General features: G+C 39.3%; 1 protein-coding gene across 1 annotated transcript in view; it reads left to right on the top strand.

Annotated features, from left to right (window-relative positions):
* GMNC (geminin coiled-coil domain containing) overlaps positions 1 to 19,692 on the top strand; it is a 97,864-nt gene that overhangs the window by 56,338 nt on the left and 21,834 nt on the right. Inside the window, 1 exon segment of the mRNA XM_039912738.1 lies at positions 2,999 to 3,061. Within this exon segment, the coding sequence (XP_039768672.1) occupies positions 2,999 to 3,061 (63 nt within the window).

Here is a 19,692-nt window from a genome sequence, read left to right as displayed (position 1 = left end):
AAATCACTTAATTTCTCTTTGCCTCAATTACCTCATCTGTAAAATGGGTATTAAGACTACGAGCCCCATGTGAGACATGGACTTTGTTCAACCTGATTAGCTCGTATCTACCTTAGTGCTTAATACAGTGCATGGCACAAAGTAAGGGGGGGGGAAAAGAGTAGGGGACACTTACCAGAGTCTTGGGGAATGTCCTAATAAGAGGGTGAGAGGCAAAGGAGGAGCCAATGAGCAAAACTGAGAGTCATCAGAGAGGCAAAAGGACAAGATTAATACTGTGAGCAAAACTGAGGCCAGATAGTCTTTTGAAGAGGAGGGAGCAGTCCACAGCAACCAAGCAGCTGAGAGATCCAAGAAGATCAGTATAAAGTATAGCTTTTTCAACCTCTCCATAAGAAACTTTAGAGAGCATAGTCTTGATGGAGTCAAGGGATTGAAAAATTTAACAACAGTGGAGACCAGTTGTGCTGGAAATTGAGGACTTCCTGTAGATACTTTCTCCATTCCTATGTGTGGCATCTACTTTATACAGCTGAATTAGGGATTAAGTGAAGGCCAAAATATTTTAGCTGACTGACACCAGGAATGGGAAGTTGCAATTTTGAGCTCAACCTTTCTCATGACCAGAAGAAAACTACTTCACTGTGCCAAATTCACATGGATGGGAGACAGGAAAGTTAGATGCGAACTTTTGGGACAGGGAGAATGGTAATGATTAATTCTGGAGTAATCGGAAGGATCAGGGTACCCCAAGAAATGCTTGAGGATTGGGCTGATTCCAGTGTATTTACACAAAATGACAGCCACGTGACATCTGCTAATTCTATCATGTTCTCCCAAGCACTTACTACAAAACTCTGCACAGATTAAGCGCTCAGTGATGATACTTTTCATTGAAGCCACTGACCCACTGCATGCTGGCATATCATGCTTGATTTAGCATGCATTTCAGTATCTAGTTGTTTTCTGTGCCATCACTTTTCAACTACTCACTTTCCCAGGCCCTGGTTCCCTCATCTGCAAGGTGGATTTTTTATTACTGGAAGAAAGCAGGCATGGGACAGATGAACTCAGAATGCCTGGGCAACAAATCACTTCCACAGAAGATGTTGGTTGTCCATTTTATAAAATGAAGCTGCACATGTGAAATCCGTTTCTTCAGTTTGGCTGAAGGGAACGACTCCCCCTCCCGTTTTGGTTACAAATAAAGCTGGATCATTGCTGCACTACTGGGTTTGTTCTCTACTCCTATTTCCAAGCCTGCCTTCAGGCATCCCAATCTTTAACAAAGCTGCCCTCAAGGAAAGCAACCCTTCTTCCTGATTTCTGTCCATCAAGATAGTTTGTCCTATGCATTGGTGTCTCCATATAACATAACATATTACATATAACATAACAAAGAATATAACAACCATATTCTTAGAGACTTGGCTGCACCATGTCTTAAGTCATAGTGCCTTCCAGGCTAAAGCCTTAACAATAATTTCTACTTCAAAACCCTCCTTAAATCCTATCTCCACCAAAAGGCCTTTCCTGACTAATCTCCCGTTTCCCCTAATCGATCTCCCTTCCTTGTCACCACTTGGAATTGTATTCTTTAATCCTCTAATATTCACTCCACCCTCAGCCCCACAACACTTGTATACATATCCATAATTTAAGATCCGTCTCCCCATCTAGACTGTAAGCTCTCTGTGGCCAGGGAACGTGCCTACTAACTCCATTGCATGGTACTCTTCCAAGTGCTTAGTACAGTACTCTGCACACAATAAGCACTAAATAAATACCATTGATTTGACTGAAATGACCTGAATATATGTTGCTTACTTCTTTCTGGAAATCGGTGACATATGAATTCACAGGCAAAGAAAGGGAATTTTTGCAAAGTGAATAGTAGAATTACCCCACTGACACCTTGAAGCATGATTTGAATTAAGCAGATTAGCTACAGTGATGTTAAACCAGTTTTGTGAAGTCATAGTCTGGTTCACTAGGCCAGATCGAGTAAAGATTTGTGTCAGGCAAATAGAAAAGTTTGCTGGGTTTTTTTTTTCTTTTACATCCTTATCCAATAAGACTTCTCAGGTGAGAAAGTCTAGTTCGAAGGTTTTTGGGCTGGTGAATATTTGTCCTTATTTCCTTGTTTGTGGTTAATAACCACAGTTGGAGCTCTCAATAGTACTGAATATAGTAGTAAAGACATTTGGTAAATTTCTACAATCTGAAAACCTCTTGGAAAAGGTGCAAGCACATTGTTTCAGATACAATTTCTGTCACAGAACACACAATCTAAAAGGTTTGGGGATGGGTGAGCAGGGAAGGCGAAGGACACAAAGATACAGAAATAGGATCAATTATTCACAAACATGGAAGGCTAATCTTTCATTTTAAGAGCTTTGCTTTTTCTTTTGTAACTTCCCACCTTACCTAACACAGTGGTTTGGTCACAGATTTCAATAATTATTGTTTGTAAATAACACAGTCAATTCCATCTGCAAACAGCAACAATTCCTAACATCCGAAATTGTTTTTCTTATGTGAAAGAAGAATCAATTATATTCCTTTACTCTGATTCCTACTATATATTTGACAATTTATGTCTTTCTCTCCCACTAGATGGTGAGCTCCTTGAGTGTAGAGACTACTTTGTCTACTTCTATTTTATGTGCAATAAATACTGACAGTACTGAAGATTTATCTTTTCAGCTCAAACTTTTAAAAAAAATACCACTGAAAACAACCTACCCATGAAGGATAATTTTGATTGGAGTGCATATAAATTTAATGTCCTTCCTGTAGAAAAATGGTATATAAAACCCAAACTGTTCAATATTTATATGGAAAAAGAGAGTGGAAGTTAAACATTTTCCATAAACATCTCACTTCTGGCACCAGGAAATCTCAAGTTGATTCCTTGTTCTTGTATGCCTGTTTACTTTTGATGCTAATGTAACCACCTCTTCAAGTAATTGTTTTATGAAATCTTATTCCCTCTTAGATGACCATAGAAGTGAAAGGGGCCTCAGTGGTTCATTTGGTTCAGCCAGTTGTTTCTAGGCAGGCAAATGATTACACCATCAGCTACAGATGGAAGATGAGGTATTATTATGGTATTTGTTAAGGATTTACTATGTAGCAAGCACTGTTCTAAGCAGTGGGGTACATATAAATTAATCAAGTTAGACATAGTCCCATTCCCCTTTGGGGCTAATAGTTGAAATATGATAGAGAACAGGTTGAGGAAACTGAAGCACAAAAGTTAAGTGACTTGTCCGAGGTTGCACAGCAGGCAAATGCAGATCTGGAATTAGAACCCAGTTCCTCTGACCCTCAGTCCCATGCTCCTCCCACAAGGCTATACTGCTTCTCTAAACATAAGGTAAACTACATTCAGGTGTTCTTTTTGTAGATACAACAGAAGTATTGAGTGGGAGGCAATGTAAGATGATGGAACAGGCTTCTGTCTTATCACTGGGAACAATGGACAGTTATTAAGTTTAGGACTGTAAGACCCTTCTTTGAGCCCAACTGATATACGGGCAGGAAGAAAATGAGAATAAATGTGGATATATACAAAATTAGATGTTTAAACTCAGTTCCTCTTCCATCACAAAGCAATGAAGTCTGAAAAATAAGTTTACAAGAGAGGTAGGTAAGCGAGTGGATTTAAATCCCTATCAGGATACCACTTGCCTGTTATTGGTCATGGGCAAATCACTTCTCCATGCCTCAGTTTCCTCTTCTATAAAATAGAGTTTAAATATCTCTTCTCACCTCCCCCCCCCCCTTAGACTACAAGTCCCATATCGGTCAGGGACAGTTTCTGATCTAACTATACTGAATCCACCACAACACTTAGTACAGTGCTTAGACCCTTTAGACTGAAGGCTCACTGTGGACAGAGAATGTTTCTGTTTATTTTTATATGGTACTCTCCCAAAATCTGAGTACAGAGTTCTGCACACAGTAAATGCTCTATAAATATGGCTGAACATAGTAAGCCCTTCACAAATACAGTTATTACATTGGTAAATAAATCACTTTCACACACAGATAACCCCAATGCATATATATTAGGACACAGAATTGTACACCTGAAAGTAATACATGATTGTCTGGTTATTCTCTATGCACAAGCCACAGATTCTGCATCAGCCTGACTTGCTCCCTTTATTCATCCCCCTTCCTAGCTTCACAGCGTTTAGGTACGTCTGTAATTTATTAATTCATATTAATGTCTGTCTCCCCCTCTAGACTGTGAAGCTCATTGTGGGCAGGGAATGTGTCTGTTGTTATATTGTACGCTCCTAAGTACTCCTAAGCAAAGTACAGTGCTTTGCACCCAGTAAGCACTTTATAAAAACAATTAAATGCATGAATGAAATTAGATGATAGGCAAAGAACTGCAAACAAACTTCAAAATTAAATATTGATTTTGATGCTGTCCCATGATTGGAAGCCACCTAGAAATGACTCCACAATTCCTTGCAACTCCCTCCCCTCATGTTTTAGCACACCCTGGAAAAAGTGAATCTGTGAGCAAGCTGTGATGCTCAGAAGATTGTTGTTTCTTGTTGATTGATTACATTAATCTAGCTGGGAAGGGAAGACAAGTAGCCCTAAATGGAAAAACCTGGACATGTTTTCCTTGGCCAAAACAAGGCTGACTAGTTGACAAATTGCTTGCTAGTAGTTCTGAGAATCATAGACTAAAAACAGAATGAGTGACAGGAACCTTTTGTACTGACATACCATTATTTCATTATGCAAACTTGGATAGATGCTTTGTATGTAAAATGAATAAAAATGTTTGAGAAACACACATGAGTACTTCTTATTACAGAAAGAATAAGACATTTATTTTGCTTACACATTAGAATCAAGAATCATCAACATGCACATTATAGGAATTTCCTGTTTGCTGCTCCCTAATCATAAACATTTTATTTGGGCATAAAGTTTTAAAGGCAGGTTTTCATTTTTTCAAATCATAATATGATGCTTTCATTAATAAAAGTTTATACAATATGGTTTGGAATGATTATCTGCAAAGGTTTAAAGCATGAGATAAAGTGAACCTCTCAAAGATGTTCAGGAAGCAGAGAAATACTAATGGATCATTTGGGATTTGGCATACACTTGTGAGCACAATTGATTTGGAAAATAAAATCAGCGTGAGTCAATTAATAAGCAATGAAAATATTCCTTTTCAATCTTGTCTGAAAGATGATCTTTTCTGGCAGAGGCAGCAGTCTCCACCTTTAATTCCAACTACTGAATACTTGCAAACAGAGTCCTATTTTCCTTTTGTCCTTCATTCTGAAAGCAGACTTTGCCTGGCTATCGGAACAGATTTCTACAGGGAACTATGCTTTATCTGACAAAAAAGATCTCTTCTTCTCTCTTTAATAAAGGATGATCTGATAGAACATGGGCTCTCACTTTGCCAATCAGGACTTATGCTCAAATAATTAAAATGAATACCAGGGCTTATATCTCTTGGGGGAAATTTTCAGGAAGAACCTATATACATGAATTTGTCTCTGGAATAAATATGCAAATCTGAAAGGCTGCAGTGGGGAACCTTACTTTTGTATTCCTAACTGGGGCAATTCAGCCATTCCTACCATCTGGAGAATGAGAGGAAAAGAGCAGAGCATAATTTTTACCACCATTCTTTCCTTTTAGTGAATGTGATGCCAAGAAAAGTGTCAGGTTGAGCATTTCAGTGCCTAAAAAATCCTCTTTTGACACTTAGTCAGGTAAGGTGGATGGCTGGACCTTAAGCTCCTTGTGGGCAGGGAATGTGTCTATTAGATATTGTACTCTCCCAAGTGCTTAGTATACAGTGCTTTGCACACAGTACTCACTCAATAAATATGACTGAATGAATGAAGCCCCAAAGACCTGCCCCTCCCAGCTCCCAATCTACATTTGTGGGGCTCAAGACTGCCTTTACAGCAAGAGGTTAGTTCAGTCTCTGTGCCCATTTGATCTCGGATTTCTGATGAAGTTCCTTACATGAGGGTCAATTATTGTGATGGGTTTGTATTCCTTGAGGAGTGGTCAACACCCATCCATGTGGAATTAGATGAAGGACTTCAACTCACTTGACCCATTCTTCCCAAGCAAGTAACTGGAACTTGCCTGCTTTTCAGTGTTCATACGCTTGGAGTTGGAACAGAACTCAGAGAGCTTTCTCACTTTCTATTTAATATCACACCTTTAGGTGTATTTTTCACTTTTAAACTGAATAAAATTAAATGAACTCACACTACTCTTTTACCATATCGTGATTCTTTTATAGGTCGTTCAGGTCACTGTACAAGGATCTAATTTTTCCTCTGAATGAAGATGGATAGGGACGAAGGCCAAGCGGCAATGGGACTGAGAGAAAAGGTGATACTCCTGACCTCACTCTACAATCAGCTAAAAAGTTAGCTAAAAAGTGTTACGCTGAATAGTCATGGGTCACTGGGAGGAAGGAGGCAAAGTCCTCAGAGGGGACTCCAACTATGAGGCAGTAGTGTCCCCCATCCTCATTTCTAGTTTCAGGACAGTGTTCTGCACACAGTAAGCACTCAACAAATGCCATTGATTGATTGGGCGGGACTATGGACTCTCTTAGAGGTAAGGGTCTCCCAGACGGAGGCAAAATATAGATAAAAGGTTCTGATTTTGTCTTCAGAGGAGAGAGGGAAGATATGAGCAAAGGTGGCATAGTCATTAATAGCTGCTCCCATTTCCAACAACGCTCAGAATAGCACCTCGTGGTACTTGTAGCTGTGGTGCTGATGTAAGACTAGACTGCAAGCTCCTTCTTCTGGACTGTCAGTTTCTTAGGGACAGGATAGTACTTACCAACTCTATTGTACTGCACTATCCCAACTGCATAGTACAGTGCTCTGCACACAGTAAGCACTCAATATAGCCACTGATTGACTGAGGTCTGATGTAGGAAAAGTGGGAATTATGAAAATCAAAGCCACAGCAGTGAGGGAATAAGAATGGCTTTTTTCACTTTCATATTCCTGCACCTCGGTGGTTAGATCCAGAAACGGGGTAGAAGAGTGAACTGTGCATGGATGAACAGGGCTAGGGATGCACATTTCAGCATCTCCTCAGCAGTCATAAAGTGAAGGTCATCATAGAAAATTCTTGAAAAAGTCTTTTCTCGGAATTGCTCACCTTAAAGTCACAAGAGAAAGAGAAAGGGAGAGTATCATTACATTGAATTAATAGAGTTCATGATTTAAGTGACATCAAAGGAGATAGTAAGGAAAAAAATCCATTTGCTTAATTTTTCAATGATTTTTGATTTACTGGTAAATTTAAGAATGATTTACTGATTATCTAATGCAATCTACGCCAAAGCAATGAAATGGCAATTTACAAAATGGCAGATGAAAAACACCCATTGTGTTGACAGTTGATGGTGGGAAATTATTTAATCAAGAAAATAAAGAAAGACCAAATGGTTCACGCAGTGACTGGAACAATACACCGCAGGTAACCTTAGCTCATAATTAAAATCCCCATATGTGGGTTCCATGGTAGCTTAATGCATAAGAATTAGAGCAGGATATACAGTGAAACTTTATACCTGATCCTGCTATCGATCTCTTCATAAAACTCCTATCAGTTTCAGTGGGAAATGAGGTAAGGGGTTCTTCCTTCATCCTCGGGAATTGTTATTTGAAAAATCACTGAATTTATTGTGCCAAACTGGTCAGCAGTCGATCAGGAAGCAGGCGGGACACAAAAGCCATCACCTAGGGAACACTGATCTCTGTCAGTTGCACTGGATGATTATGGGATGTTGGGGACTGTGAGGGGCAGGGAGATTTGCTGTACCCTAAGTTGAGTAACCTGGATCAAACTACAGGGGCTCCCCAACATTTGATGATGGAGGCAGGAACAACCAAAGAGACCTCCAGACCCAGAACATGCACAGAGGAATCCCACTAGGTTGTAAGTTTCTAGAGGGTAGGTAACAGGCCTACCAACTCTGTTGTACTCTCCAGAGCACTTAGCACTTAGTGCGGTGTACTCTGCAGTAAGTCTTCAGTAAATGCCATTAATTGATTATAGTGATACTAGATTTGCATTCTCTGTTCCCAGTGATATAAAGAATGCATTTCAATGGACCCTCCCAAGATCACTCTACTATTTTTTTTTTAACGTGTAAGACCTATTTTTGACCAAAGTGATATCCTCCACCACGGTCACTTGGACAACAGCTGTCTGGCTTCATAGTTGCTGTTTAGAGTGTGCTGAAAGTAGCCAACAACGTCATCCAATCTCACAGTTTTGAGGACCACATTTAGCTGGAAAACTGTTAAATGGAGTGTGGCTTTCCTTGGAGAGCAACATGGACTCCATGTAAACCATCCAATCTGATCATTTTATCTGACACTTGTGAGTAAAATCAATGTCTGCAGAATGTATGACCAGCTGCTGTATGGTGAGCTAAATTGGGGTGACTGTTCATAAGGAAGACAGAAATCAATATTTTAATAAAACAGTGACCACCAAACAATATGGCAAAGAAAAGAATCTGCCTGCTGCACAGAAGTAGTAGTAATCGTATTTGTTACTTGCTGTATGTGAAGCTCTCTAGGAAATTCTGGGAAAGAAAATGGGCATGAGAAGAGTCAGCAAGGAGAAGACTTTTTCCAAGAGGAGGCTTAGGGAAAAATAGCAAACCCCACCAGGTGCTGAATAAACAAATAACAGTGCAGGGGAAGTTATTCATGAAGTGAAACGACATGCAATTCAGATTGGCCTTTGCAACATCTTGACACCGGGCTAACAAGGATAGCATATCATCCTTGAGCACAGGGCACACCTATCCACATACATTTCAGTCAATCCTTGATCAAAAGGCATCAGTATTTTTGCCAGTTCAGCACAGCTTGCTCAGAAACTAACACCAATGTGGATAACCAAAAGGAAACTCTCTTTATCAGTTCCAACACCAGCAGCTGCAGTCATGCTCTGAAATTTGCTTCACTCAAAACAATCCAAGGAGCTCATTCATCGTAATCAATTTCCTTGCATCATGTCTAAAACAACTGCCCTTAGCCTATGAAACAGCCTAGTCTGCATGGGGTAGGGGTGTATTTTAAATAATGTAAAACTCCATGGGCCGAACCTAACATTAGCAAGGAATTGCTTCATGAATAGGGAAGAAAAATAGTTTTGGGAGGTTCATACTATTAGTTCTGCCTTTGAATCCACCCCAGGGCGACTGACACCAGCAAACTCACCTGAATGTCAAATTCCTCCAGTCCCCAGCAGTTTCCACATCTTATATCTGATCTGAAGGATTTTATGACAATCCCCAGAGATCAGGAAGGCTACTACTGGGATGAAGGGAACAATTAAGAATCTCCAGGATACTTGAGTCAGAAGCTGAGATTCCAAAAAAAATACCTGGATTATCAGTAGCACCCACAAGCATAGAGCCTATTTTTATAAAAGTAGCCTTTCACACTACCTCCATGCTTTTCAGCCTTTCCATGCAACTAATCAAGCCCCAAGACTGTGAGCAAGTGGATGAGTCCCATGCCTTCCCATCGTCTCCTACCATTGCCAGCCCCAATTGTTAATGAAAAGGTGAAAGGGCTTAAAGCAGCGTGGCTCAGTGGAAAGACTCCCATGGGCTTTGGAGTCAGGGCTCATGAGTTCGAATCCCAGCTCTGCCACTTGTTGGCTGTGTGACTGTGGGCAAGTCACTTAACTTCTCTGTGCCTCAGTTCCCTCATCTGTAAAATGGGGATTAAGACTGTGAGCCCCACGTGGGACAACCTGATTCCCCTATGTCTACCCCAGCGCTTAGAACAGTGCTCGGCACATAGTAAGCGCTTAACAAATACCAACATTATTATTATTAAAGAATTATGCAATTTGAGTGGGCTATGGGAGCCGATGATAACATCTTGAAATTGTACAGCCCTCTTTTATTTGCAACCCCTCAAAAGTGTCAACTTCAGATTTCAAATGGAATAGTTTCAGTTCAGGGTCCATTTAAGTGTTCTATTGTCTAGAACAAGTTTCGGGATGGTTACACATGGGAATCGAGTAGAGGTGGATTGGTCAAGGTGCTGGATTCCTGCCTGTGCAAGATTAAAGTAGGGAGCAGTGACTAACCCAGAATTAAAATGGAAATAATATTGTGGAAATAAATTTCAGTAAACCTGCCAAGGACCTGCCCTCCACAGAGGTGGCATAGCCACGGGAGCAAGCTCAGGAGCTGCCCAACCCACTAGGAACACTTCCTAAAGTAATTACATTTCACACCCCAGGTGATCTATAATGGACCCTCCCAAGATAAGAGCACTCTACTAACCTCCGCAAGCCCATTTTAACTGCTGTCAAGGCAGATTTTAAATGGTTTTAGAACATACAGATTCTGCATTTTTTTCTCTTAAACTGATGACAACTTTGCTTTTAGAAACTCAGCCAAATAATCACTTTGCTTTCATCTTCTAGCCCATAAACAGTGTCATTTACTGGGGACACAAATGATAAATGAACTGTATTTGGGTGCTTGACCAAAAAGCAGGTTCTCTCTCGACAAGGAAACTTAACATGTATCTTATTAGGACCTATCTAAATTCTGTCTACAGAATTTAGGACGTGAGGGCAGTGGGTGAATGTTGGAGATGAATCTGTCCTGCATTTAGAAGCTGCTAAATCAGTCCACTGACAACATCTCTGCAGCTCCCTAGGATTGCCCTGCTCAAGAAAGTTACCATATTTCCTCATATTGTTGAAAAATGGACTTGTGGCTATTGAGTAGTGATTTTGAAAGACTCTGATAACACATCTTCTGTACCCATTTACCCAAGGAGTCTGATGAATACAAGATGAAGCTCAGATCAACTGATGTTGGCTATATATATATATATATATATGAATATATAATATATAAATACATATATAATATATAAATACATATATAATATATAAATACATATATAATATATTAATATATGTAGATATAATATATAGAGAGACACTGAATTCTTACTATGGTATATGGAATGAGCCTGCTTATTTCATGTTCATAGGCTTCTTTATAGTAGGAATTAAAAATTATAATTTAGAAGGAAAGCTAATAGAGGGCAGAAGTCAAGTCACTTGATCAAACCTGTTTGGTACCCACCATACCCTACACACTTGGGTGCTTAATAAATGTTTCCTGATGATTATTAGTGTTTGTGTATTTCATGCAGGTGGACAATTGCAACAATACAAAATACTACCTAGCTTTTTATTAAATATGATTAAAAAAAACAATCTGGAATTATGTATTTCAAATTGTGAGCTTCTCCTGGTGTAATGTAATATTCTTACTTTCTTTGCCTTCATTTCAGCTTGGTCTGACATGTTTCCTAACAATTCTCTTTGCATTCATCTAACTTTTCCTCTAATTAATTCTGCACAACACACAACCCATCAGGAAAACTTCTCCAAGCCCTCCCCACGTCCCAACCCCCTCCCCACCTTTCTCTAAGGACTCTCCTAATCCTCTCCTGGCAACCACAACAATAACGAGGAGACATCTGTGCTCCAGCTCAGGGCGAACAATTTCAGGTAGGCCATGTGTGTACCTTGACCTAACATCTCATTTCTGTTCCCACCGCTGGAGCCAATTAAAGGAGGAAATCGCAAGGAGCCAATTGAGTGGTCGTGTGCCGACCATAACCACAAGGACTTAAAGGCCACAAATCTCAGCTATTACCAAGCTGTTGCTACCAGCAGCATGCTGTCTCCCAACAAAGAGAATAGATTAGGATCAAGCAAACCTCCCCCAGGCTTGTCAGTGGGACTTTTAACCACACCTTTTACCTCGAACTTTTCCCCTTTACCTCCTTCCAAACACCTAGCTGGCTCTTGGCTAACAAGGTGTCTGCAGAGCTTAGGTCTGCCAAACCATATGTTCACAATTAGTTAACTTCTTGCTTGTCACTAGAGGCACCACTGACACAGCCCTCAAGGCCTCTAGGATCCAATAAGACACCACCAGCCCCTCCCCTCAGCAATAGGAGAAGAGGCATACTTAATTCCAGCTGTGGCATTGTTAAGTGAATTAACTTTATCCTCAATTTAAAAAGCCAGCAGGAAATCAAAGGAGACTCAAGAAAAGAAAACTTGAGAAACGAAAAAATAAATGCTGGCCGGTCAACTCAAAAAGTCTGCTGAATGAAACTCTACTGGCCGGTCCCACTCGTCCAATCCCTGACAGGCTGGTTACCGGCAGTATTGAGACTTCTGACATAATTCTTCCTTTTATTTCCCACTTTTGTGGTTAACGTCTCTCGTTATACACTGAGGGGATTGATGATATAATTGTTTGTGAGCCAGTCAAACAAATTTTTAGGTAGCAATGAGGTTACTGGGCAATGAGAAATTAATGTTAGTAGCATCAGTATACTATGCTGACTAAGAATTCCCATCTCAAGGTAAGATTAATGTATATAAACTTTAACTGGTCGATTAATACATCCATATGTGCAATTGTGCTTCTGTGGGCCTTTTATGGGGGACATGGCTTGCTGAGTTACAGACTTCTTTGTATCTCAAGGACAGCAATATTCCTTGCTTAGAATCTGAAAATGAAGTAGAAATACTCACAATATCTAAAAAAGTGCTTTTTTAATAAAAAAGAACAAAATCAGCTCGTGTTCCATTTTTCTAGAAAATAAGTAAACTTGGATAGGAGATTTGGTTTAATGAGAATGAATTATCATTGTAATGTATATTTTTAAGAGCCCTTCTCAATAGTTTTCACTACATCTTTACTAAATTTGAGAGGCTCAAGTTTCTAGAAATCAGCAAAGACAATTTAGGAGTAAAGATCCCCAGCATCACTACTGCATTTCTATTTTCCAGAGCAATTCACATTAAAGAATTTAAGCATATAAAACCTGTGAAATAAAATTGCACTGTACAGTGACCAGATTCCAACTATAATAATTGGATATTACTACAAATGTAACTTTGTTTTGATCTAATATGTGGTCAGATAATGAGTCTACCAACTCTGTTATATTGTACTCTCCCAAGTGTCCAGGATCTGCACTCTAAGTGCTCAAATATCATTGAGGATGATGACAATATTAATAACTAAAGTTAGAAGACTGGCCCTGAGAATATGACTATTTAAGGTCAGAATCTCCCCTTAAAAAATTGTATGGAAATTTTCAGTAAGAATTGAAATAGAAAAGAAATAGGAAATATTTCTATTATACTGCTTAGTACTTAACTGACAAAGGAACCCCCAAAACCCATGAAGATACTTTTTGCCCTGCTATTCATAAGATGCAAAATTAGAGCACTAACAGGAGAGGAAGGTTGGGAGAATACCAGCTTTTGAGTATTAGTAGGAGATGAAAGATTATCAGCTGAAAGTTTATGAAACTTTATCTTAAGATAAAATTAACAAATCATGGAGTTTTGTGGAGTCATCAATTAATCACTCTTTACAGTGGGTTACTTGAGTATTGGAAAACAATAATTTAGAATCAAACCTGAGATCATAATTTGTCTCAAGGAGGAAGTCCCTTGTCCCAGGCTGGTTAACAATGAGCTGGAGATTCCATTATATTAGCAATCATATATTTGTTGCTACAATATTAGTTGAATTACTGGGTGAATTGACATTGCAGTTGATGTTATAGGGTCACAAGTGAATTATAAATTACCAATGTGATTTTTGGATCAGTAAGATACAAGACACATGCCAAGGAAACATCTGTTTTTTTACCTCCAAAATAGCAACCTCTAACAGATGAAGTTCTTAATTCATTAACTGAGTCTTAAGGCACCCACAGTTTAGCTATTGTGATACTGGAGTCTCCTCCTAAAACAGATGAGCCTCAGTCTGATCATGAAGACTTTGGATCCCAGAATCTTTGTAAAGGAATTGATTCTGCTGATGTTTTGTAGGAAGCCACTCTTTCATCCTTGTCTGTCCCATTCAGGACAGATGGAGGGGTGAAAGAAGGAAAGAAGGGGATTGTTAAATTATTTACAAGATTCACATTAGGTACTTATGTATTTACCAGTTAGAGAAACAAACAACTGATTTCAATTAATAGGCCCTCTACTGACACTGTCAACAACAAAGATCAAAAACAAGTTTGGATGTGGAATCTGAGTTGCTTTGTCCCTTTCTATAACTGGTCTTTCTAGTCCAGTGAGAGGTAATGGTATTGGCCCAAGACATGGGCTCAGGCCAGAGAGTCAGCACTTAGGAGAGTGTCAGCTCTTAGAATGTTTGACACATAGTAAGCACTTAAATATCATTATAAAAAAAAGTTTCCAATATGCAACCCAAGACACTTTTCTTCCATCTACATTGTTAATTTACATGGGCTTGGACTGGGTTTCAAAAGAATAAGATTCTAAGTGAATCTAGGGCAATATTTAGTTCCAGATGTGTGGAATCACACTGTCTTATCTTTTACAACCTAAGGAACAAAGGGGCTAGGACTTTATCCAGGGCTTTGGTCTTCAATCTGTCAATTCATTTATCTCTTACATATTGTTCCCTCAGAGTTGAGCCTAAAGTGTTTTGTAAAGAAAAAAAATGGTTCTCAATATAGCAGAAGAAAACATTTTAAAATAAATACTTTTAGAAAGTATTTAAGGGGAAAACTGTAACCACAATAAGAAATTCACACTTGTTCCCATATGCACTGGTTAATTCTTACCAGCAAATGTGGTTGCTGTACTTTGTGTGTTGAGACGGGGAATGCTGTCAAACAGTGTGTATAGAACTGGAATTGAAATCTCATCACATGGGAAAGAAAAAGCAATTCAAAAAGTTTACACCATGCTCTCTGTAGTTCTATTTAAAATTAATCTGATCACATCCACAAAATGAATAGCAATTGAATGTGTAAAGTCCCAAGCCAGTAGGAAATCACCCATGTATTTACAAAATTAATAAGGGACAGGTACCATAGGATTGGAAGTTGACTCTTCCCTAGAAGAAGGGTTAAAAGGACCTATTCTCTGAAAAGTACTATTTAATCTCAACATAAGGATTCATTTTGATTTGCAAATGTGAACAAAGAATTGTCTCATAAAAGGCATCAACAAATACACTGTCACTTAAATCACCTGGGTTCTTTTAGCCTTTGCTAATTATAACTAAATCATAGGTATTCTAATTGCCTCCAAGTTGATCCAGAAAAGATCAACCTGGAGGCAATTGGATTGGTTAACATAACATTATCCTACTTAACCTCTTTATGAATTCTTTCATCTTGGTTATGAAAGCCTGGACCATCCAATAACATTGCCAGTGAAACTCCCATTTTTCCTGAAATGAACTTTCAAGTCTCAGGGTTAATACTACATAAAGTATTTTCTACATCTTAGTCTCTATTAAAAAAGACAGGCTCCCATCCTTCATGACTTTACAATCTTCATTACTTTTGAGAATTTTGGAAAATATCACAACTCTTACCTTTTTCTTGATTAGAATCCAACTGCAGAACAAGGCCTAGAGCAAAGTTTCTGCCTCCCCACTCTCACTCCATCAACAGGAAAGTGAGGATGAGGAGTACAGGAGGGGCTTAAAGCTCCAGGTGCTACTGGGAATTGAAATCCTGAGGATTACAAGGAAGCACAGTGGACCCTACCAGTTTTCTAAATGTGTATGTTCCACAAGTTTAGACATTTTCCCAGCTGCAGTAATTACAATAATCACCCACAGTCTTTTCCAGGACAGGAATCCTGAAGGACCTTGTACAGTCCCCTAACAAGGAAGTGGACAATGATAGTTCCACCCGAGTCACAAGCAAATATTTCATTTTCCTAAGTCTTTTGTCAGATCTGTACTTTCCACCATTAAAAGATAGAACATGGAAAAACAACGTGAAAGAACATGTCTAGCCTGAATTATTCTCAGAAATAATAGGTCAACATTGGTCTCTACTTAATGTCACAGAAGCCTTTGGACAGTGGGTAGCAGGTAGCTCTGCTTCTCAGAACTGCAATGGTATCATGGAATATTTTGCCCTGGAAGCAGATATGGGTTGGAGTTTCATCTAATTCAAGGCCCTAATTGGACACAGCTAAAGTTATTACTGTTTACAATAGGCTTAACTGCACTCCTTTCAATTTAATTCAGACAATGGGATTTAATGTGTTTCTTGTCTTCAAAGTCAGAGAAGCAGCGTGGCTCAGTGGAAAGAGCACGGGCTTTGGAGTCAGGGCTCATGAGTTCGAATCCCAGCTCTGCTACTTGTCGTCTGTGTGACTGTGGGTAAGTCACTTAACTTCTCTGGGCCTCAGTTCCCTCATCTGTAAAAATGGGGATTAAGACTGTGAGCCCCACGTGGGACAACCTGATTCCCCATGTCTACCCCAGCGCTTAGAACAGTGTAGTACATAGTAAGTGCTTAACAAATACCAACATTATTATTATTATTAAAGTCGATTTTATACTTGAATTGATCATTAGTTAAAACGAGGCCTTTTCAGACAAACTTCACAAACTATTTGTCATCTGTTGCCTCAAAGCCAAAGAACAAAAGAAGGGGAAGATTTTATTGGTAGGGGGTCCTACACATCAAGAACTTACTAGGTGTGTGTTTTATGTTGTTTATTTCAAAGATGAAAACCCCCACATAAAGTTAGTTTAATGAAAAATTTTATTTAGAGAATCCCACTTTCTATTCAAATTCTGTCAGGCCTGAAAGGCAGCATCTCTTTCATTGTCTACAGGTGAAGGAAATGACAAATTTACTACTAAACCTCACCATTGTTTTGTTAGAGTTTCACAACATATCACCTACAGTGAACATCACAATACCCAAAGTTGATTAAAAAGCTATACGCTACTACTTTTGGAAAAATCCTATAGCGCCTCGTTCATCTGAAAAGCTCAAGATCTTTCACAAACATTATTTAGCTAAGAATGATGACTTTTTCTTGGTCTAGAAACTGAGTCACAGAAGTCAAGTACTATATCCAAAGCCACATAGAACATTAGTAGAAGAGCCAGAAATAAATGCAGGCCTCCTAGCTGCCACTACTGATAAACATCCTGGCCTAATGGAAAGACCATGAACCTGGGAGTCAGAGGACCTGGGTTCTAATATTGGTTTTGCCAACTGCCTGCTATGACTTTGGGCAAGTCACTTATCTGTGCCTCAGTTTCCTCATCTGGAACATGGGGATTAAACAACTGTTCTTCCTTCTACTTAGACTGTGAGCTCCATGTGGGATTGTAACTAATCTCATCAACTTGTATCTATCCCCATGCTTCAAGGAGTGTATAACACACAATAAGTGCTTAGAGTAATCTATGTATAGTAAGGGCTAAAAAAAATTGATGCTGCTGCTGCTGCTTAACAAATACCCTGAGAATAAAAATAACTGTTCTAGCTATCAAGGAAAACAAGGCCAGGTCTTCAGTTTCTATTTCTCTGTTTCCTTCCCTAAGACATGACCATTTATACTAATGAAATAGTTATATTAATGTTTGTTCCTCTAGAACAGAAGCTTGTTATGGGCAGGTAATATTTCTACTAATTCTGTTCTATTATAGTCTCCCAAGAGCGTAGTACAATGCTCTGCACATAGTAAGCACTCAATAAAGATCATTGATGAATTTAGATTGAAAATTTAAACAGTATGAAAACATCCACAAAGATTCAAGCACAGGCAATTAACTGGCCTCCTGTCCATACATATTCTTTTGTCCTACCTCAACCCCAGCCTCCTTGTTTCCAGTAGTGACAAGGAGGGAGAAACCCCACTTGGTTAACTTCATAAGCTCTGAATAAGGCCAAATTGGCAACCTGCCTTAAGTCTTTTTGCCTGCCAGATTCCTTCCAATCAGAGACTGTCCCTTTAATACCATCATTATTATTACCTGACACCCTCCCAGGCCAAAGAGGCTGGTGAGAGTTCTTACTGATGCATGAGTTTCTCTGACCAATTTGAAAAGAGAACAAAATATGCTTACCTAGGAGATGAGGGAGACTCACAAGCCAGCAGCAATTATAACAGCTCTTGCCCTTGGGGAAGCTATTCACAGCCACTCCACCTGCCCCCAGTTAGGATCACAGTGTGAACAAATGACTGACCTCTGGACCAGCATTTTTGTCTTCATTCTTTATCCTCTTTAAGCCCAAGGCAGATACTCATTTGTCTCCCTAAAAAAATCTGTCAGTGTCAGTGTCAAGCTAAAGACAGCTGTCAGTTAGGGTGACAGGATTCCATGGATTGTCAAAAATAAAATGCTTTCATTCATTTATTCAATCACATTTATTGAGCACTTACTGTGTACAGAACTCTGTACTAAGTACTTGGAAAGTACAATTCAGCAATAAAGACAATCCCTGCCCACAATGGGCTTTCACTCTAGAAATCCAATATCTAATTTTCTGGAATTCTATCTAAGGACAACAGGGGTACCCAAAGCATAAAAAATTCACAGCAGAAAATCACTTCCAACACTCCCTTTTTCTTTCTTTAAACCAAGTAAATAATTTGTGGAGCAGCAAAGCCCAGGAATCATGACTTTCAGAAATATGCTCTAAACAGTACATGTAATATCATAAAAAAGTCAATGAACAGCTAAAAATTTGAGAATTTACATTTCAGAGGATAATTAATGTTGAACTGTGAGTGGGGAAAGTCAAACAAAAAATAATTAATGTTGAATTGTGAGTGGGGAAAGTCAAACAAACTGGTCATCTGCAGGAAAGCCTCTGACTGCTTCTATTGCTAAAGTTAACTCAAGAGTTGAAGGGGGGCATGCATTTTGTCTTCCTGCTCCTTTAACAAGACACTTCACAACGCTCAGAGACACCGATTTAACCCCTGACGGAATCACAGCAAAGGGTCTACAGGTCAGGTTTTTGAACCTGAGGAATCCCAAAATCCATGTGTTCAAAGACTGGCAGAGTAAGTAGGTTATATTTCGCCTACCTGTTCCTGTACTAGGAGTGGAGGAATCCCTTGCAGTCATCTTAATGACCCTGAGGTAGAAAAAGCCCCATTACCTTAGCACCACTTACTTTTGACCTTTGGTATTGATGGCCTTCAGGAATCAATTTTGGACCTGCTGGCAAAACATTTTGGTTAGTAGATTTCCTGCCAGTATCATTCTACACCATAAAGAATGACTGCTATTTAACAAATCTAAACTGTGTTTTAATAATGACCATGACTGTGAAGCAGTGTGGTGTAGATAGAGCACAGGTCTGGGAGTCTGAAGGCCATGGTTTTAATCCTGGCTCTGTCATTTTTCTGTTGTGTGTCCTTGGACAAGTTACTTCACTTCTCTGTGCCTCAGTTACCTCATCTGTAAAATGGGGATTGAAACTATAAGCCCCATGTGGGACTGGGACTGTTTCCAACTTTCTTTGCTTGTATCCACTCCAGTCTCATCTTGATTTGCTTGTATCCACTCCACTCCACTCCACTCCACTCATTATGATTATTATTATTATTTGTTAAGCACTTATTAAGTGCTAACCACTGTGCTAAGAATTGGGGTTTACACAAGATAACCAGATCGGACATAATCCCTGTCCCACACAGGGCTCACTGTCTGAGGGAGAAGGAAAGTTGATATTTAACCCTCACTTCACAGATGAGGAAACTGAGGCCCAGAGGAGTTAAGTGACTTTCCCAGGTCATACAGATGGCATACCAGTC

This window comes from Ornithorhynchus anatinus, chromosome 7 (genome assembly GCF_004115215.2).
Source record: "Ornithorhynchus anatinus isolate Pmale09 chromosome 7, mOrnAna1.pri.v4, whole genome shotgun sequence".
In the NCBI taxonomy this organism is placed as follows: domain Eukaryota; kingdom Metazoa; phylum Chordata; class Mammalia; order Monotremata; family Ornithorhynchidae; genus Ornithorhynchus; species Ornithorhynchus anatinus.
Note: the sequence above shows the minus strand (reverse complement) of the source record. Positions and strands in the feature narration are given on the sequence as shown.